The sequence below is a fragment of the Podarcis pityusensis genome, assembly GCF_964106645.2.
Source record: "Podarcis pityusensis genome assembly, chromosome: 8".
NCBI lineage: Eukaryota > Metazoa > Chordata > Lepidosauria > Squamata > Lacertidae > Podarcis > Podarcis pityusensis.
In genome coordinates this window covers 52,656,218-52,677,941 of record NC_138033.1, presented here as the reverse complement: position 1 = coordinate 52,677,941, position 21,724 = coordinate 52,656,218, and the positions used below count along the sequence as shown (strand labels likewise).

General features: G+C 43.2%; 1 protein-coding gene across 10 annotated transcripts in view; it reads right to left on the bottom strand.

The window, feature by feature from the left end:
• Positions 1-21,724, bottom strand: part of FTO (FTO alpha-ketoglutarate dependent dioxygenase) — a 261,131-nt gene that overhangs the window by 145,604 nt on the left and 93,803 nt on the right. For 8 of the 10 annotated variants that reach the window (XM_081018522.1, XM_081018521.1, XM_081018528.1 and 5 more), the window contains one exon: positions 5,115-5,239. The exons of 1 other annotated variant lie outside the window; for it this stretch is intronic. In XM_081018522.1, coding sequence (XP_080874648.1) covers positions 5,115-5,239 — 125 coding nt within the window. Of the gene's footprint in view, positions 1-5,114; positions 5,240-15,078; positions 15,611-21,724 lie in introns of those variants that run through there. One more of the 10 variants, XM_081018520.1, reaches the window with a different exon arrangement.

Genomic DNA, 21,724 nt, shown 5'->3' with positions numbered 1-21,724 from the left:
GGGGTCAGTGCGCACTGACCCCTCTCGCTCTCCAGGCTTCCAAGGTAGCCGCCTGAAGCTTCCAGAGCGCAGTGGGAACTCCCGCTGCGCTCTGGAGGCTTTAGGTGAATGCACCTTGAACACACAGAATGCTCCGTTTCTCCTGCCGCTTCGCTGAAGGGGCGCTGAGCAGAGGGGGGGGGAGAATTATTTTTTCTTGTTCTCCCCCTCTAAAACAAGGTGCATACTATGGTCGGGTGCATCCTACAGAGCGAAAAATACGGTATATACATTTTCAAAGGAAGTTGACTTGTATTATATTGTATTGTATTCTGGCTTACATCAAACTTCACAGAGTTTCAAAAACAAGACAACTTCAAACCATGGATTAGAAACTGGCTTGTTTAATTGGGAACCTTCTGTGTACAAAGTTTGCCCTGTATACCCAAGCTATGGTACCTCTTTAGGATTGTCTCTGAATAATGAGCAAGAATGAGCAATGGCAAGCTTCTCCAGAAATGGAGTCCAACCAAACTGGAACTGCTATATCTTCGTGATCAGATTGCCATATAAAAGCAGCCCTCATTGCATGCTGGACACGTTCAATTCATTCTGCATGCTAAATAAATAAAGCCTGCTCAAGCAAGCTGCATTCTGTACCAAAAAATGTTGAATTCTGCTACCTTAAGCAAGTTTTCACCACTACCCCTTCGTACTCTGCAGACTTCTGTGTTTTGATACTTGTGAAAAGACCAAAGCCAACAAGACCCAACCACCAAATATCTTGCCAGCCACCTTGCTGGGTTCTGAGATTTCAGCCAGCACTGCTGAGTTTTCAAGACTGCTTTTCACACCCATCGGGACTAGAGATTCAAAGCTTTTAAAATAGAAGTTTCAGTTCTCACAGAGATGAACGGAACACCTGCTATCACACATGCCTGTTGTTGTTTTACACTCTCCCACAAAACAGTGGCATGCACAAATGAAGCCCTGCTCATTCCTTTTTGGTACACACTGCAAGCACTTCGTAGCTGACACATTCCCCAAGCTCAGAGGATTAGTCCAGGTGCAAGGTTCTTGTGTTAATTTATAAGGAACCACAGAGCCTAGGACTTGCCGATCAGAAGGTTGGCGGTTCGAATCCCCACAATGGGGTGAGTTTCCATTGCTCAGTCCCTGCTCCTGCCAATCTAGCAGTTTGGCTAGATTGCACGTCAAAGTGCAAGTAGATAAATAGGTAACGCTCCGGTGGGAAGGTAAACGGCGTTTCCGTGCACTGCTCTGGTTCGCCAGAAAGCAGCTTAGTCATGATGGCCACATGACCCGGAAGCTGTACACCCGCTCCCTCAGCCTATAGAGCAAGATGAGCACCGCAACCCTGGAGTCATCCGTGAGTGGACCTAACAGTCAGGGGTCCCTTTAAATTTACCTAATCCCTTATATCCTTGCCTGATCACAGAGGTCTTTAGGGGAGACAGTAGTCCGCCATTGGCTTAGATGCACAACTCCTATCCACTAGAAGTTGTGTGTAAGCCCAGTTTTATGGAACCCCCAGCTGAGAACAGACAGGTTCCCCCCAATTGCTGAAGGCTCATTTAATCCAGCAGGCATTTTTAATTAATGTTTGGTTTTAAGGCTTCAACTGGGTTGTTTTTTTTCATTGCATCTATATATTGTGCTTAAAAACAATTGTAATTAAGTGGTATACGGTGGTACCTCGGGTTACATGCGCTTCAGGTTACATACGCTTCAGGTTACAGACTCCAATAACCCAGAAATAGTACCTAGGGTTAAGAATTTGCTTCAGGATGAGAACAGAAATTGCGCGGCGGCAGTGGGAGGCCCCATTAGCTAAAGTGGTGCTTCAGGTTAAGAACGGACCTCCGGAAGAAATTAAGTACGTAACCAGAGGTACCACTGTAATGTATAAATTGCTTAAGTATGTTCTATTGTTTGGCAGTAGAGCAGAAGGGGAAGAGCCTTCCTTAAGCAATGGTTGGATGGCCATCGGTCATGCTCTGGTTGAGATTCCTGTACTGCAAGGGGTTGGGCTAGATGACCCTCAACTCTACAATTCTCTGCAATAAATAAATAAAACTCAGAGGAGGCAGAGAGAAGTTAAAAGCTGCCCTCAGCACCCAGGTCAAATGACTCCAGCACGTGCAGAACCCCAGCTTGCCACCATCTCCATGGCTTTAGGAGGCTGCACTACTCTTAACTTCATAGTCTGAAGAATCCAGTCCAGAAACTGCAACAGAGCCGCAATCCCATTACACCACTGGATTCAAGCACTTCCCCAATAGGGCAGCACCCCTTCCATTACAGTAGGCTTTCTCCAGTGGGCCTTTGCCTATGCTGGCTGGGACTGGTGGGAGTTGTAGTCCAACATCTGGAGGGCACTGCATTGGCCAACCCTGATCTTTAGCAGGCATGGCTAATTCGTGGCTCTCTAGACAATGCAGGACTGCAATTCAGGTCTTCCCTGGTCACTGCCCGCACTGGCTGGGGCAGATGGGAGTCAGAGTTCAACACCTTCTGAGAGGCCACAAATTAGCTACTCAGGGCTACAGCCATTACTTGAGTGTCAGGACAATATAGGGTGAAAACTCGGGGGAAGAAAAGGAATATGATTTAGTGGGATACACATCTCAAATTTCCAGTTTTACATGGGAGCTCACAGCCAAAACTACAGTACTTGTAGAAACCCATTAAATATACACACAGACTTACAGAGTCCCCTCCCAACCAGCTCTGGCTGTTTTCCCTCTGATCTACTTGACCTAAATTTCTCCAAGTTGCATTGTTCATAATATGTCTTCTCTAATGCACAACGTAAGGTAATTAGAGTCATCTGTATTTAACTTCCAGAGAAGGGGAAAAGGAGAGAGAAAAAAATCTATTATCTAATCTGGCTGATCCCCTGATGGCTTGCTGAAAGTAAAATACTATAACCTATTGCCTGGCCTTTGACAAGCGCTAATTATTTCCTGTCGAAGCACATTTTTCTTGTGTAATTCCAAAGTACACAATAGGCTGATCTCTAAAACACAGGGGCTGCTCCTCCAGAGCCTCGGCGGATGTTTTATAACTTTCACCACCCCAGCGAACGCTTGACGGCTACTATCGTCAGCGCCTCCATTCCAGACATCTCTCCAAACCTTTGAAGAGGTAAAAAGTGCGGGATATGGTAACAGTCTGTTTATGTGGATCATATGGATGGGACTCTTTAAGATAGGTCAGTGTGATGAGAAACATCAAATGTGAGTCAGAGGAGAGGGGAAACCGATTACAGTTATTTAATACTCTGGGGGCACTGTCTTTTCTAAGGCTTTCAAGACACCATGCTCTTGAAATTTTCTTTCAGGTGTTTAGTTTTAATGAGGCCTGCGTTTCGTCTGCTGCTAAGTCTCTCCCCACACATGCCCCCTGTTCCTCCCCTTCCCCTCTCCACCCTGAGGCCTGCAAAGTACTTACCATTTTTGTTCTAGAAGCTAAATTATGTCTGTTGGCTCCAGCTTCTGACTAAATTGGTAGTTGTAAGGGAAAAGGCCAGAAAACCGTGTAACTAGATTCTTTCCAAGAGGGAGTCCTCTCCCCCTCATCTCCCTACGGTGCTGCTTGGTGATTATTTGTCCTGCTAAATTGATCCACTCACTGAGTTACATTTGTTATGTTTTCTTTAAAATATATGTATGTGCACACACTACCCTGACTTTTCCATTTTTAGTTTGTTACATTTCTAACCCACAGTGCTCAGTCTAAACAGAGGAGGTTTTCGCTGCTGGGCACAAACCCTGTGGAACTGAAGGCAAAGCTTCTAAAACCTCAAATCTGGTGGGTAGAGCCCATCTGCACAAAGAGGCTCCCTGAGAGGAATCCATTTAACTGGTTTGAGGAAACTAACATCTGGTACGGTGTTGTCCCCAGAAAGTGGGCATTCGCCGCTAGTTTGAAACAGCAATCGAGGCACAGATGCACTGGCTCAATTCAAAGTGCTTTTTTTTTTTTTTTTTACATAGAAAGCCCAACCCAGCTCCAGACCTCAATTATCTTTCAAAGTGACTCTCCCATTATGAACCTGTGTGTATTCTTTGGACGTCTTTTGAGGTCCTCCTCTGGGTGCACCCTGTAAGGGAGTTTTGGAGGATAGAAACAAGGCACAGTTTTCCTCCACTGGGGATCCCAGTTTGTGGAATGCTTTTTCCAGTAAGATCTACCTGACACCATCATTAACATTCTACTGGCACCAAGTAAAAAAACCATACCTTTATCACTTCTCCCAGACATTTGACAGAAGATGATGATTTGCTGGATATATTTTGCTGCTCCCCACCCCCCTTTCTTTTTTGCTGCTGTTTTACTGGGTCATATCAGTTTATTTATATACAACATTTCCCACAAATTTGTGCTCAGATCTGTGTGTGTCCCAATCTCCCAGCCATATAAAGCTGTCCATATAATGCTGTCAAATTCTTGTTTTCATTTTACTCATGCACAAAAATGTATCTACGGTGCAGGGCCCAACACACAAATATGTTTTGCAGACAACCGTTTGTTTTGAAAATGCAACAGTAGAGGGATGGCCAAATAATTTTTCATTTTTTTCGAAAAAGGAAGGGAAAGTATCAATCAGTATTTAATAAAATCTCACTTTAAATGCAAGAGGCAACCCAAATTAAAGTTTTGGCTGACAACAACTTTGAAATGTGCCTTTACTCCCTTCTACCATCACCATCATCAACACATGGTGAGCTAAAGGCAACTGAGAAATAGGCCAAGTTCTTTTGGGTGTGGGAAAAGCAATTGGTGAACTTCAGGTCAGGGATGGGGCAAACATAACCACATATACAATGCTGCTCTGTAGAAAATAAAAACAATATCTCTGCACTTAGAAAACTAGACATCAAGGAGAAGAGTTCTAGCCTTGCTTGGGCATGCCAGCTTTCAACATCTTTCCAGCTCTCAAAGAGAATTCCATCAAGTGAATCCCCACCACCAGTCTAAAGCAGTACAGGCCAGAAACAGGCTTACTAACTCCTCAACTTTGAGGGGGCCTGGCCCTTTTAAAACAAAAATTGAGGGGGCTGAGGTGCCGCTAGACCCCTAAAATAGGCACGCTTGCATCACGTCCTCACCTTGCAAGCCAATCCTGCCGTAGCTCCTGACGCTCTTCAAGAATGGGCAGGAGGCAGCTGATTCGTTCATTCCTTTGTTCCTCCGCCTGTTCCTCTTTCCTGAATTCACAGAGCAGTAGGCTTGTCTTGGGGAGCAAGGGAGAGGGGTGGGTTGGAAGAAAAGAGAAAGGGGGGGGGGAGGCCATAAACATTACAATCCAAAAATAGGAAACAAAGCATAAAATTAATTAAAAAGCCCATAAGCAAATAGAGACAGTAAATCAATGGCCCTTCTTTCTTTTTTTATTACGGTTCCCCAGCTCCCAAATCAATACAGTAAATGATGGTCCAAAATGGCCACCATCTATCTGGTTTTTAATCAAAGTACACGGAATGCAAGGTAAAACCTCAAAGCATCGTTGCCCTAAGTAATACCACAGACCAGGCATTCTAGGTGTAATTTTCACATTTTTGCCAGACAGAATTGCTTTTCTTTTGTCCTTGAATGGGTGAATTGTTATTAGAAAGTGTGCATGAGGCTTGCTCCCCTCCACCACCACCCCACCTCTAATGATTGCGGGGGGAACATTTTAATTTTTCTTGAACTTCGCCTGTTACAGACAAGAAGAAGTAGAAAATCTCTGTAATGCTGATTTGTATAGCGATTTCCTACTTCTCCCTTTTAACTGCTTCTTATTCTTCCCCTCCCCTTGTTAATAAAATGAATCATTCAGCAAAATAATGTTTGCATTAAGAAAAACACTGTCCGGGTGTTGAAAACACAGGCATGTCTCTTTTAAGCAATTTTACAGCTATGTAAAACTGTAAAAGAATCTAACATATAAATCACTCTTATGGCCAGATACTATGCATTTTTTACACAGAACTAAGTCCAGCAGAATTCACTGATGTGCACTCCTTAGTGGGTGTGCAGTGGGGCACGCGTCTTAGATAGTTGAAAGGAACACTGGAAGCTGCTTAATACAATATCAGACATTGATCCATTTCACTCAGTATTGCCTACACTGACTGGCAGTGCCTCTCCAGGGTTTCAGGCAGTGGTCTTTCCCAGATCTACCTGGAGATGACACTGTCAAATGCCCAAGACCCCATGTTCACCTATTCTTGATGACTTGAGAGCCCAACAGGTTCGCTAAGAGAGTAACATCTGCTAAATAAAGGAGTTCGAGACTCCCAGAGATCAATTCTTCACTGAGATGGGATAGGGCTTATGGCAGCTGTCCAGGCTTGAACATGGCTCAACTTTGCTCTGGAAGTTGTCAGAACAAGCTGCCTACTTGAAGCAGTCCAAGCAGTCCAAAACCTAGCATCTGACTGACCATCTTGTTTCAAGGGGTGGAGAAACTGAAGGGCCCAGTTTGGATTTAGTGGACTTTTCTGGAATTTTCCCATTTGAAAGGGGGAGAGATGAGGTCAGAAAAAAACCCTGAGTTAAGTTGGAGAAAGTCTCAGTGGGTTTGCCCAACCCCAATCAAAAGACAATGTTGTAATAATAATAATAATAATAATAATAATAATAATAATGCTGTTGTTGTTATTTCCCACCCTCCTACTATCCTTAATTTATTACTAATTCTATTAAGCAATTTCTTAAAAATAAGAATTAAGTCCATATAATATAATTAACACAAAACCAAAATAGCCATGTCTATAATTAGATGGCTGCACCCAACAGATTCCAAATGACTTTTTTTGCTGAAATTGTGGGCAGGATTGAAGCCTAAGAGAAAAAATATGGTTCATTAAAGGGTTTCCAATGTTCATCCCATTTTAGGAACCTGAGTTAAATAAAGGGTTAGAAGGTGAAAAGATGTGCCCTGACAGTGAGAGGTCAAGAGTTCAAGAAATGTGGTCAAAGATGTTATCAACTGGGAAAGCCATTTCCTCAAATCAACACTGATGATTTTTTTTTTTAAAAGGAATCCATCAAAAAGTTTACTGGTATGACTCCTGTCCCCAGAAGATGGGAGAGTCTTCTTCTGAATGCTTTGCACGCTATCAAAGAAAGGTCAACTCTGGGTTCTTCGTCCATGTAATGATCTTTAATGACAGATAATTGTCTACAGAAACTTTGTTTTACCCAATGTTGAGTGAAGCCTTCAGATTTGAAAACTGGGCTCAGCTTTGGTTCAGGGCATCCCTCTTCTTCCCCCAAGATGTGCTTGGCACACAAGGTCAGCAGAACAAACAAACAAACCCTGCAGGTCTGCTTTATCTCATCAGTCTCTCAGCAGAGACTTTTTGGAGGGTGCTAATGCTTAGGACCTGGTGAAGCTATCTTTCCTCTGCTCCCTATGCTGGTGAAAGCACATCCTGAATAGGCCCCAACAGAGATAACAAGACATTGCTTGCCATTGGAAAGTCACAAGCAGTGTTTTTTAGAATCGTTATTCTCATCAATTAACTTGGTGCCCTGAAAAAGCTCTGGGCTCCTGTCACAGCCACTCCACTTCCTGTAGGGCAGTGCCATGATTCCACATATTTCATTTCTCTCTGTGTTCTGGAAAACAAATACTCCAGATTTAAACCAGAGCAGAGAAGGCTGTTCCATTTTCAGAGTCTTGCTTTATTTTGTCAACAAAGGAGGTTTTCACCAGGAGATCTAATGTACTCGTTAGTATTTCCAAAGAGATTAGCAGGATAAACCTCTGAGCCCTTGCTAAGCTCTTCCCACTTCAAGGAAAGCAGTCCAACAGCCAATAATCAATAGCAAAGAGAAATGGCGGTGCGGATAAGACATGTGTTTGCAAGCAGTGAGATTCACCTTCTGCTAATTGTCCAGCTTGTTTTAGTTGCTTTATGGTGGGGAAATGTCAGTATCGTGACAAGAGCTGGATGCAACTAAAAGTAGAATTTAACTTGAGATCTCGAAGGCATGCATGTTGGCTAGGACTTGGATGGTGTATATCAATGGTAGCTTGTATATCATTGGTATACACAGCATGTAACGGGGCCGTGTTGGCAATTGCTATGGTGAAAGTGGCTGGCATGTTTTAAGTTATCACCCAGCAATTTGGACATATTACGCTCAAACACTGGTCCTATTTTGTTTACAGCATGTCATGCTTGATATCAAAGTTTCACTCAACAACTTTTTTGGCGCAGAGGGGGGACCATGTTGAAAAATGGTACTGTGTTTGTGGAGTGGAAGAAAGCAAAGGGAGGAGAGCAGAGAAGTGATGAGGAAAGGGGAGGGGGGAGAAAAGAAATTGTTTATAAAATCCAGCTGCTCAGACGTTGGCGCCAGAAACTTCTCATCCTGCTACTTTTACGCCTGCAACCCCTTTTACCTCCCCACCCTTTGCCTTGCACAGGTATAACTAAAATGTTGACTTCAATGCTTCGGAGAGCACTCAACTGATTCTGTAACATGATTAATTGCCGAAGACACGGTAGACCATATGGAACAGGGAACGCATCAAGTAATTCATACTTCTGTATATGATCATTTTGGCCCCTGTTGTTTTAATGTACAGGAAAGAGCTAGTATAGCACAGACCTGGTGTCTTGCCCTTGACAGCCCATTAAGAAATCTCAAAGCACCTAGTTGAAGTTATGCTGTTGGCTTTTCAATAGCAGCCCAATAAAACAGGAGCAAAGCTTTTCCAGCGAGTCTTAAATCTTTCACATATAGTACATTAACCACTGCTGCTAAAAACAACTGGTTTCTTATGATAGGAAATGGGATTTGATTTCTAGCCTCTGCATACTTACCAAAAGCCTTTTTCTGACCTTTGCAGGGTTTACAAAATTGTTGCTTCTCCCCCCCACCCCCCAGCCAAGCCTTTTTCTTTCCTTTCAGCAATTTTCCAAGGGTTTCTTTTTCTTTTTCCTTCTTGGCTGCGGTGAGCCTAATAGACTTGTTTAAAGCTCAGTACATTCTACTCTTACAGTTGCGATATGCAGCCTATACAATGAAGACAGACTCATGGGAGCTAACAGGCAAGAGATTATTATTAAGAGCTTTCTCCCCCGGAGTCATAGAAATCATGACAACAGGTAAAAACATCAGCTACCCTCAAAGAACCTATAAAATAAACAAAAATAGAAATGGGGTGGGGGAACCTTAATGAAAAATACAAAACACATACAGGCTTCCTATCAGCTGAAAGGACAAATCATAAGGCTTCGTTAAAGAAACAAGATCAATCTATTAATTTAAAAAGCATGTTTCTCTGGAATTATGTTGCTGGAAGATTGACTTGTTGGGCTGTATCCAACTAAGTCCTACACAGAGTAGACCCCTTGAAATTAATAGTCCTAACAAAGTTAACCATGTCCATTAACGTCAATGGGTCTACTCTGAGTAGTACTCAGATCAGAACTCACTTATTCAGCTACACATGGAGGGTAAAATACTGGGGTCAAATAAGACCCCACACATCAGGGATTTAGGGGGGGAGGGGGGAATGAGATGAACTTGGCAATGACTCTAATTTAACCTAAAATTAATTATGGAATTTTAGTTTATTTAAAACATGGTGATATCACCCTCCAACTCAAAATCTCAAGTGATTTGCAAAGTTTCCAGAGGGATGGCCCTATTAATTTGTGATGGAAGCAAAAAAAAATGATGAGACGGGATACCATGAAGCTTTCGTAGAATGGAGTACAAATAAAACAGCAACAGGTAAACATAGCAAAGGGAGGGGAACCACATCAAAAGGTTAGAAGTAAGGTGCTTCAGTCACAAAGGCCTCCCCAGTATTAAGGAATATTATTTGAAAGACCACATAAGAATGGCATGCTTAACCGTGACCTGGTGCCAGACACCAAGTCCTTGAAGGATGAACCAAACCCACTCCACAGGTCAAGGACCTTGATGAACAGGAAGGGTACTCCTGGAACCAGTACAGAGGACCCCTCAGAAGAGTCCTCTTGGAGCTCTGAGAGGTGGTGAAGGTGGAGCCACTCTTCAGTCTTCAAAGTGCTGGTGCTAAGAGGTCCAGGAGCAGGCTAAATAGTGAGGACTCATCTGTGGGTCCACAGTCACCTTGTGAGTAACCCAACCCTGAATACACCTTTGTTACCTGTAGCAGTGGTTAGGGTGTTTGTCCTCAGGCAGCTTTCCGGGTCATGTGGCCTGTATGACTAAACCATAACAGACAGTCAAGGCCTTTATTGTTAGAGCATACATAGAGTGTCGAGGGTTAGAGGGGAAGTTTTATATATACTTGTCCGTATCCATTCATAAACCCAAATGAATAAGGAAGTAAGTGGAGGAGGTGCCTACTCAACATAGATGTCAAATTCCAAAACAAAAGTCTCTCTCTTTGGGTCTCTCTGTTTTCATTGCGACAGTTAAAACGGCAATAGAGGAAGAATACTGTTTCCCTTTGAAGCCACTTAAAATGACAATGCTAAAAAGTTTAATCCTCTCCACAAAGCTCTTTTGGCAGTATCCGACATACATCGGCAGAAACATTACTTTTGGCACTTTCTATTATCCAAAATATTTACTTAGCAGCGTTTTAAGAAGTCATCTTTTATATACACTGTAGATGTCAATATTACCTTTGCTTCCCTAAAGAAGTGTATGGTGGGAAATCCCATTTCCACCTTGGTGGGGGATTCCCCATGAATAGAAAAATCTATCCCCCAGAATCTCAGTGGAAAAGTTGGCTTATTCAGGTTATGTACTTTAAGAAAGTGGGAAAGACAATTGAGAAGGTCTTACTCCTAAAGACGTCCACACAGAAGGACACTCTGTCTAAGTCTGTGGGAGCTCTCTAAGAAAATAGGTCAACTAATAAAAAAAGGTAATGTCCACAGAATGGGAGACGGCATGATCCCCAAGGAAGTGATCTATGGGGAGCTGCCTTCAGGCACCAGGCCTGTTGGCAGACCAACTCTGTGTTACAAAGATGTCTGCAAACATGACATGAAGGCTGGCAACATTAACCCTTCCCTGTGGAAATCCCTTATGGATTACCACAGGGCCTGGAGACAGACTATCTGGTTGTGTATCCACAGTAGTGGAATGACCGCTGGGAGGAATGCAGAAAGAAAAAAACACCATGGTACACCTGCAACAGCACAACTGGATGTCTTCCTCCGCTCCAGCTGCAACAAAACATGCCTCTCCTGTATTGGTCTCTACAGCCACAGCAGACACTGTAACTCTCCAGCGATTTGGCTTCACCACCAAAGGTGCACACTTACATTGTCTCCCAAGACAGGCAGATGCCAACCGATAACAAAGGTGGTAAAAGATACAGCAGCTGTCCACAGAAAACCTTTATTGACCTTTTAAGCAAATATCCATCCACACTGGGCCTCAGCCAAATAGCTGTTTCAAGGGAGGATCCCTCATTTGGGAATAAGAGTTGGGCTGGGTCCCCTGATCATCAACTTTAAAAAATAAATTCAACTGTGCACACACTCCTGCTCCCTGATATCTCCCCACACCCTCCAAAGCAGAGCTCTGTTAGTCGCTGCTGAGGAATTTTGTATTTGGAATCAGAGCAGCACCTGGAAGGGACCTCAAGGTACAGAGGTCTTCCAGTTTCAGAAAGGGGCAGGAGGGTCTCTTGGACAGCGATCCATGAGTTGGTAGGAATGGGGTAGAAATTCAGTTTGTTTCAGATTTAATGATGATCACCTACCTAATTTCTAAGCAGTATGTGAACCAAAACACAGCTATACTTCGAGGTTAGCACTGACCTGGATTTTGTGATGCAGTTCTCCAGCCTAATAATGTGTACCCAAAAAAGGTGCAGATTAAAGGAACTGCACTTTAAAATGGCCGTATTACTGAAAATAACATATAAATTGCATTATTTTAGCTAGCATTGCTTGAAAAATGTCGGTGGAAGGGGAAATTTGCACTACGATACCAACTCGTTTCCAAGCAGACTTTTTGTTTTCAAATTGCAAATGGATGCAAAAATGTGGAGAACTGAACTAAATGCTGAAGAAATGAGAAACAGAAATTGACATATTTGTTCATCAATGCGTTGCTGGCACAAGTTTTCTGTCTTGACTTTCCATCCCAGTGTGAGAACCAAGCTGGAAAAGATGCTCCAGTTGGTCAGACCTGGACTTGTACTGTCAGATCTATAGATGAACAGGATTCTGATTAGCCTGTGATCTCCCTCACCTCTCAAAACATCAAAACCATCAAAAGATGTAGTGAACCCAGAAAATAATATGAAGTGTAAATAACATTCAGGAATGTGTGTGTCAGGATGGTGGTGAAAATCTTTTTTGAAAGCAAGAGGACACAACAAAGAAATTCTCATTTGCATAAGGATCCAGCTGAGGGTCTAACTTCTCACAAGGTAAATAAGTCACCATATTTGCAAACATTCTGAATAGAAGACTATAGCATACCATGTGATTTTGTTCCTCAGCCTCTGTATCCTGAACCCAAAGATTGCCTACAAGGCTGAACATATGTTCCCTATGCAAGAACTAAGTCAAGAATTCCTTGTAGAATACAATGTCCCAGGTTCAATCCCAAGTATATTCAGAATTGTCTCCTGCCCAAAGCCCTGGGAAGCCACAGCCAGTCCATGTGGAAAATAGTCAGCTAGATGGACTGATGGTTTGACTCAGTATAAGGCAGCTTCCTGTGTTCATACTTGTGAGAACATGAACAGCCAGCCTTGCCTTAGCTATGTGTCAAAGCAACCCTAAGCTCATCCAAAAACTACTGGAAACCAAGGTCAGAATGCCAGATTTTGCAGGGTCACTGTTTCAGGGAAACAGCCTATGCACATACAAACTGCATGTCTCTATTCTCTGTGTAGAAGAACTCGTGAATTTGCAAAGGTCGGGGTGGGGGGAGGTGGTCCTTTTCCCTCGCTTCACACATTCAGTATTTCCACTTTGGATGCAAAAATACTAACCCGGTAATTAAGATTCCATTTCAGAGATCTATACCTGGATTTTTCTTCAGCTGCAATTAGGTAAACAAACATGAACAACAGAAAGAGAGAGATGCTTTTGTTTTTTTACCCTGATTAATGCAATTTGAAAGGGGGGAGGGGCGAGACCACCGTAAACTGCTCTTGCTTCTGGCATGAATCCTCACTGAAGTATAACTTGCAGTTTTTCAGAGCAGTGTTCTGCTTTGATAAGCATATATTATTGGCTCATCTTCTAGAGATAATAGCTTCCTTTGCCTTCCTCGGTATATTTATACGTTCCATTTACACAGAGGAACAATTGCAAAATGAAGCTTTCATATAAAAATACCAAGGGCATATTCCTCAGCTGGGTTTGCTAAGAATGAGCCAGTATGTCTTTCAGAAAGCACACTTGAAACACATCAAGGAGTTTGGTGGTTCTAAAGCAGAAGCCCCAAACCCTAAATTCTTATTTACATTCTTAAATAAAATAAAATAAACTTTCAAACTTTTTTAAAGAAAAATCAGGGGGTTGGGGGAAGCATTTTTTTAATGACCTGGAAACATACAGAACTGCCATATTGCAGCTGAATGCACAACCTCAGGTTTCAGTGGAAGAGTTTGCATTGATAAATGACAGGGTCCTGCAGGAGCAGAGATTAACGTTGTGACCCAACCAAGCCAGTAGTCAGAGCCCAAAAGGTTGGACTGGATGACCTTTAGGATCCCTCCCAACTCTACAATTCTATGATTCTACTACTGTAAAAGGCTAGAGTGTCTATTCAGCATATATTCAAGCTCCAATTATCACCTCGGCCCAGTATACCTGAAGGAGCATCTCCATCCCCATCATTCCGCCTGGACACTGAGGTCCAGCGCCGAGGGCCTTCTGGCGGTTCCCTCATTGCGAGAAGCAAAGCTAGAGGGAGCCAGGCAGGGGGCTTTCTAGGTAGCGGCACCCACCCTGTGGAACGCCCCCCCCATCAGATGTCAAAGAGATAAACAACTACCTGACATTTAGAAGACATCTGAAGGCAGCCCTGTTCAGGGAAGTTTTTAATGTGTGACATTTTGATGTATTTTTAATCTTTGTTGGAAGCCGCCTAGAGTGGCTGGGAAACCCAGCTAGATGGGCGGGATACAAATAATAAATTATTATTATTATTATTATTATTATTATTATTATTATTATTATCATCATCATCATCATCATCACCACCTTTATTGCCATTCAACTTCCACATTATAATTTTCTCCCCTATGTTCCTGCCAGCTAAGAATTCACACTTCATGCATCTAACAAAGTGGGCTTGAGTCCACAACGACTTAAGCCGCACTAAATCTGTTAGTCTTTAAAAGGTGCCACAAGACTCTCGGATTGTTTTTGCTGCTAAGAGACTAAATAACATGGCTACCCCTCTGGGAATTGTTTCATTTGGGTGTCCCATTTCTCTTGTGTTGCAAAGAAATTTTATCTGGTGGCACATCAGGTGTTAAGGTATGAAAAAGGAATGCAAGCAGTCTGTGCACACCCCTACCCAAGCCAGCACCTTTGGGGTGGGCCCAAAAACAAGCCAACCTTAGCTATTCCTACTGTTTTGGATGTATTAGAATAACAAAAGTTGTCTTAAGAGAGGAAGAAAGAGAGTGAACCTGTAAGGTCAGTAAGATGTATTCCAGGTCAAAAGATCAACATGCCACACAAAAGTCCTCTCCCTTGGCAAATGAATCAAGCGGCCTGCACCAACCCACCACGAGACAGAGACAAAAAAATATGCTTTCTTTGGTCCTCCTCCCTTTTAACAATAAGTTATTTAAGTATTGTGAATGCCCCCTTGCCTTGCATTCTGCCCATATACTACTCTGGATACGTATTAATGAAAACAAAAGGGGGCCATTTATATTGTAGCCATGCCAAGGGGTTAAGCATGTGACCTCGGAGGATGGCGCACTTGCGCTGAGGGAAAAAGCCTCTTGACAATATAAACAAGAATTACTGCTGTCAAAGAAAGGGGAGACAATTAAAAACAATCCAGGATGTTTGTCAGACAGCTGTTCGAGTTTCAGCCCCATCTGACCTCTAAAGATGTGGCGTGTTTCACTCCGGCAACTTGAAATTTTAGGTTTTTATTAAGGGGGGGGGGTAAAAACAAAACAAAGGGAGGAGGGAGAGAGCAGATTGCCCGATTTATGCCTGGTAGTTTCTGATCAATTAGGCTGTGTCGTGATACCAGGTATCACCATCTGGGCACCTCTTTGCGGCTTTTGCATAGTCATTTTTAAACATGAGCCACTCGGTTTGGCAACAGAAAAGAGTAAAACAGGGAACACAAGAAGAGCATTGGCCCATCCAGTCTAGCATTCTGTTCTTATAGTGGTCAAGCAGATGTCTGTGGGAAACCTGCACGCAGGATTGAAGCATGAGAGCGCACTCCCTCCTCCTGTGGTCTCCTCCAGCAACTCGTGTTCAGAAACATTACTGCCTCCAGTTCTCCATGAATTTGTCTAAACCTCTTCTTATAAAGCCATCCAAGATGGTAGCCATCACTGCCTCCTATGGGAGCAGGTTCCACTGTGCACTGCATGAAGACGTCCTTCCTTTTATATGTCCTGTATCTTCCTACCTTCAGTCCATGAGTTCTAGTGCTATAAATGAGAGGAAGAAAAACTTTTTGGTTGCCGTATTCTGAACCCTTTTCAACTCTGCAATTTTCTTTTCAAGGTGAAGCGAGCAGAACTGCACACAGTATTCCAAATGTGGTCACACCATAGATTTGTGTAACAGCTTTATGATATCGGCAGTTTTATTTTCAGCCCCTTTCCTAATGATCCCTAGCATAGAATTTGCCTTTTTCACCGCTGCTGCATCCTGGGCTGACATCTTCTGGATTGAGCGTGTCTGCGTGTGGAAATAAACAAAGGCTTACCGTACATAAATGTTGCTTTGCTCAGGAAGAGAATTCAGACAAGAAGGGCACGGGATCTTGCAAGCTGTTTAGCCCTCCTGGCTGCTGAAATAATAGCCCAGGTGATGTAGCTTCATTTATTGGACTACCACACACATAGTGAAAATAGATCACCAATTCCTGAACTGTCTCAATTTATATACCACTTAACTACAATAGTCCCTAAATGGTTTACAAAGATACAATACAATATATATATAGGAATCAGTGAAAACTATAAATTCAAACATCAAGTAAAATGCCTGCTGGAATAAAAAAAGTATTCAGCAGGTACCAGAAGTTCAGGTGCAAGGGGGTTTGTCTGACCCTAGCCAGAAGGCAGTCCCATAAAATTGGTCCCACAATACTGAATGCATGGTTCCTGGTGGATACAAGCCAATGTGGGCCCACTAACACGGACTCCCCTAAAACCTCAGTGATCGGGTAGGGATACAAGGGAATAGGTGGTCCTTGAGATATCCTGGGCCCAAATTGTTAATGCATTGTAAAGTGATGCAAGAATCTTGAGCTAGGCTGCTAATGTACAGTGGTACCTCGGGTTACAGACGCTTCAGGTTACAGACTCCACTAACCCAGAAATAGTAGCTCAGGTTAAGAACTTTGCTTCAGGATGAGAACAGAAATCACACGGCGGCAGTGCAACAGCAGCGGGAGGCCTCATTAGCTAAAGTGGTACCTCAGGTTAAGAACAGTTTCAGGTTAAGAACAGACCTCCAGAACGAATTAAGTTCTTAACCCAAGGTACCACTGTATAAGCACCAAGCGCAAGCTATTGAGCACTGCAGTTATGAACTGGCGATAGTCTGTCCCCATCAACAGTTGAGCCACGGCATTTTGCACCAGCTGCAGCCTCTGGGCCAGGCCCAAGAGTAGCCCCACATAGAGTGCCTTGCAATAACAGGGTCTTGAAGTATACATGTATAGGTGCAGAGCTCCTGGTGAAACCCTGGTCCAGCTAGCCCCCACTCCCACACAGAGGAACTCTATACATGTAGACCAATATGTATTCAGAGCCACTTCTGACAAGCGGAATATGGGGGTGTAGCTGCTGGGGTCAGAGCTAGCCTCGTGCATTTTTTCAGTGTGTGGGGTGGGGTATTCGGACCTCCCAGCCCAAGTATCTTCAAGAGGTTGAGGAAGGGAAAAGATTGTGTGACACAGGACAAAAACTTCCATTGTTTTCCCCTACCCTGTGTCTCTTCTGTGGCAGAGCCCTGGAAGGGGGGAAAAATATCATAGGAAACAAACAGAACTTCTAAGCAAACAACAAAAGATATTGGCTACATTTCTCAAACCCGCCATTCGCCTGCCCGTTTGATCCTCCCACAGTCAGCTGAACCTACTGATACTCCTACAGAAATGAGAAGCAGTCATGGGAAGCTATTGGAAAGCGGCATTTTCCTTGGGGAGGTAGCACAACAAAAGGAAAGTTTGTATCTGCCACGTGGACTTACAATTGGTCTTAAAATGAACAAACCACTGCACTATCATTTTGCTTTGTGAAAAGTGATACTTCCAACTTCTTCCCCCTCCCTCTCTTTTTCCCCCCAGGAAGAAAGGAAGCCGTGTATAAACAGAACAAAGAAAAGAGGCAACACAAGTGAAGCCACTCATAATAAATATTACAGTGAAAGTTTTGCTCATCAAACTAAGATTAAAAACATATTCTAATCTCCGGAGCCACCTCGCTTTGATGTATGCTGAAACAGAAAGCGTATGTATTTTGTAAGATTTACAGCATCCCCAGTGGGAATCGTTTCACGTTTCATTTCCCCCCCTTTCTCTATTTGAGATTAAGAATATATTAGGTGAATTCAATCTCCTGATGTTTATTGTGTCAGATTGAGAATTTACTCAAAGGACAGGATTCAGAATTTCTTTGCACTCAGCTATACCGGCAATATCAGGCTCAGAAGTTGGTTTTTCTTCCCAGGAACAAAGATTTTAAGTATATGGGGAGGGCCGTGTGGTGTGTGGATCTGGAACACAATGACAACCAAGTCCTCTTTAAAGAGAGATAATGGTGGAGAGTTTAAGATGGCCATATTATAGAACAGATGCATTGAACTTTCCACAATTTTTTTTAATTATTATTTCAAAAGTCTAAAAATGAGTATTTATCTGCTTTTAAGAATAGAGATTGGTTAAAAAAAAATCAAGGAATGAAAGGAGGACTTCAGAATCACAGTCATCAATGGAGCAGAAGTTCTCCATGAATATGGATCCATTCCTAGAACTGCTGCCCTGAACACCAGGAGGGCACCAGGTTGGCAAAGGCTGCTTACTTGGTGTAGGAAACTGAAACAGCTGTACATCACACGCTGCTTCCCTGTTTACCCTTCTCTGCTTCCTTCTTCTTTCTCCATTGTTTCCTGTCTGCCATATTTTAGACTCATACTCCATGCATCACACTGATGGTTCTATAGCAGGGGTGGGGACCTCAATCCTAGGGTCCAAATGTGGTCTTCCAAGGCCTTTCTATGTGGTCCTTTGGTTCCTCGTCAGGTTTTACCCTCAACGAGTGTTTTTGCTGGCTTGAATGTGTCCCTGAACTGTGACAATGCATCTCGCTTGTCTACAAGATGTATAGATGGGTGTGTGGATGGGGGCATGTCCCCATATGGAAACCTCTGGCTTTTGCATAGCTGGAATGTAACCTACTGTACAAATGCATCTGGCCCCACCCATCACAGGCATGCCCACATGGGAATGTGACCCTAGCACTTTAAAAGTTTCAAGGTAGGAGTTTCATGGTGCTAAAAAGGTCATTCCATCAGGACAGGCATTCCCGCTTGAACGTGCAGCAATTTCTCACCTCTGGGGGTTCTTCCCAACCCTCGAGAGCGGATTGGGAGGAGGCAGAAGTGGGGAAGGAGAGGGGGGAGTCCTGTTGCACTAGCAGGAGTTCTTGCAATGGCTTCCAGCAGTGCACCAGGTTATCTGAATCCAGCCCAGGTGACAAGAGAATAAGGAATACCTCCAATCTCTGTAACAGAGAGAGCAGCCACCGCTGCCCAGAACACATGTCCACATCCCAAGTACTGATTAAGGTTGCAGTCCTAACCCCACTTACTTGGGCAGCAGCAGGATCTGCTTCTGACTAGGCATGGTTAGAACTGCAGTCTAAATGACCCATTGTGCTTTTCTGTGGTTTAGGGAATGTCCTTCTTCTTACCTCTCCTTCCCTAGGCTTCTTGAGAGGAAACAATAGAAGCACAGATGACTCCTTTAAGAGCACAAGTGAAACTAATGATATATGATGGAAGGTTAGCAGGAAAAGAAGGAAAGGTGTGTGTGTGTGTGTGTGTGTGTGTGTGTGTGTAAGTGTGTAACAACAGAAAGAATGTCTCATATTTGTATAAGAGAACTACAGCTAACCACAAGCCAACGGTTGACTGGCAGACGGCAGTAAAACAACCTTAAACAGAAAGTCATGCTGAAAGCCACAATGCCATATGCAAGGATATGCCTTAAACACAGCTAGGTATAACAAAAGGTGGTGGTTGGGAAGCATTTCTGCTTTCTGTCCTGCAAAGTGAGGCTAATTGTCTGATGTGCCTCAACACTTTCTGTCAAAACTGCTAACTGTATGGCTTTTCCTCTGCTTTGCAGAGACAAATAACAAACACACACACAGAGACACACACGGGGTGGGGGAGAGACAGGATACAATGCACAAGCACAGCAACAGGCCAGAAAAGCTACTGAGAGACGGATGAGCTCTGTGAAGTTTTCCTTGGATTGGCCCAGGAATTTCCCCAGATTCCCAGGGTGGGAAAATTGAGAAAATAAATAATAATAATAATAATAATAATAATAATAATAATAATAATTCTGGAGTCGATCTGCACATTTTGGAAAACTGTTGGCGTGGGCAGCGAGTCATCTCAGCTCTGCTTTATCCACCTATCTGGCTACATCTGGTGCCAATTCTTAACAACGCATCGTAGAATATGAAAGATACAGCAACTTCCAAATCAGAAAGGGAAATGCTTAGCCTAAAGAACCTCAAAAGTCAACATAGCCAAACAGGAACACACATTGAACACCTAAAGGGGGGGAGGCAGATCTTTAACCACCATCATCACCATGCTGTTGAGCCAAATTGGGTGTTAATTGCCATAGGATTAACACTCTTTGCATCATAAATAACATAACCAGTCATCAGGAAATCGTAACACCTCATATAAGCAAGACTCCAGCACTGCTTAATGGCACAAACAGTGGGAGATACTAGGAAGAGAAACTCTTTAACATATTGTGCCAGTTTGAAAGGACTGAATCTTAAGAATAAGACATTAGGAAGGATGGTTTAATATTTAAATGCATGCACATTTTCTCTAGCTTTAACTTCTTTTCCAAGCTTATGCTTTATTCAGAAATGCTCAGTACCTATGAAACTTGGGATGAAAGACAGTTGCAGAAATTATCCAGCTACATCCAGATTATATTTAAATCCATTATCTTTCCATGTACCTTAAAGCTAGATTCCTGCCTCTCAGAGACTAGAACAATAAGGCTTGTGGTATTTAGACAAAAATTACCTCCTTTCTTTCGTCCAACCTGGACATGTGGGGTACGATCTACAAATAACTTAAGCAGAAATATTTGTACTTGTGACCTGTTTTGACTTGCTGACTTGCAGAGTTCACACAGGAGCTATTGAAAAAGGCTCCATGTGACCCATGGGGAGCCTATTATGACTGTAGCAGCTACCAGTTCCAATAGCTGCTACAGCCACTTTTGGAGAGCCCCCTTCCAACTTTCTCTCTGCATCACCCACCCACTAAATTACACAAGACATCCCACTGTGAAAAGGAACAAGGGTAGGGAGACAGAAAGAAAATACATTTTTGTATTTTGCTTCTACTTTTTATCTGTAAAATTTCCTTTCCTACTCCCCGCCCCCAATAATTTAAATACAACATGCTGTTGATTTCTAACCTTAAACGTCGACCCCTTTCCCCAGCTCCCAGTGCCCGAGGCTGATCTAACTAAGGAGATGCTAAGGATAACCAGTGCACATCCTATGTTCAGCTCTTTTGGAATGCACCCCTATTGCTTTCAATGAAATGCATGCTCAGATGTACCTGTGTTTTCTGAAGTCAAAACTATCCTTTCCGAACCATGCATCATCCTTTAAACTTCAGCGCAGTCTCACTTGAAGTTTAAAGGATCCACTGGGTGAGCTTGGAAAAGGTGTGCTCCCTCCAAGCCCAGTTCCCACCATCCCCAGCAGGCTGAAGGGCAGCAAACAAGAGGCTGGTTGCTTCCCTTAGGTCTAACTGCCAGCCCTAGGTGGCTGAGAAGTGGTGGACGAATGCTGAACTTTCCACTGGCAACATCCCAGAGGCAAATTGACATTTTATGGGTGCTATTTGCTGATTTTATTCTTATAATAGGGTGCATACCCCTTGAGATACATATGTGTGCATATGTGTATGTGGACTATACTGTAGATACATCAATAAATACACACGGCGGCAATGTGTATGCAAAGCCTTCAGCAACTTTTTCTCTTTCTCATAACATCAGGACAGATTTTTCCAACCTGGTGCCCTCTAGATATTTTGGGCTATACAACTCCATCGCATTGGCCATCAGCTATGCTGTTGGTTGGGCTCATACAGCTGGGAAGACTGCATTGGACCTCAGTGTCACCAAAGGAAATAAATGGGCAATAGATTCAAGACAGACAAAAGAGAGTGCTTTATGCAATTAACCTGTGGAACTCACTGCTGAAAGGTGCAGTGAGGGTCGCTAGCTTAGGTGGCTTTAAAGGAGGATAGCACAG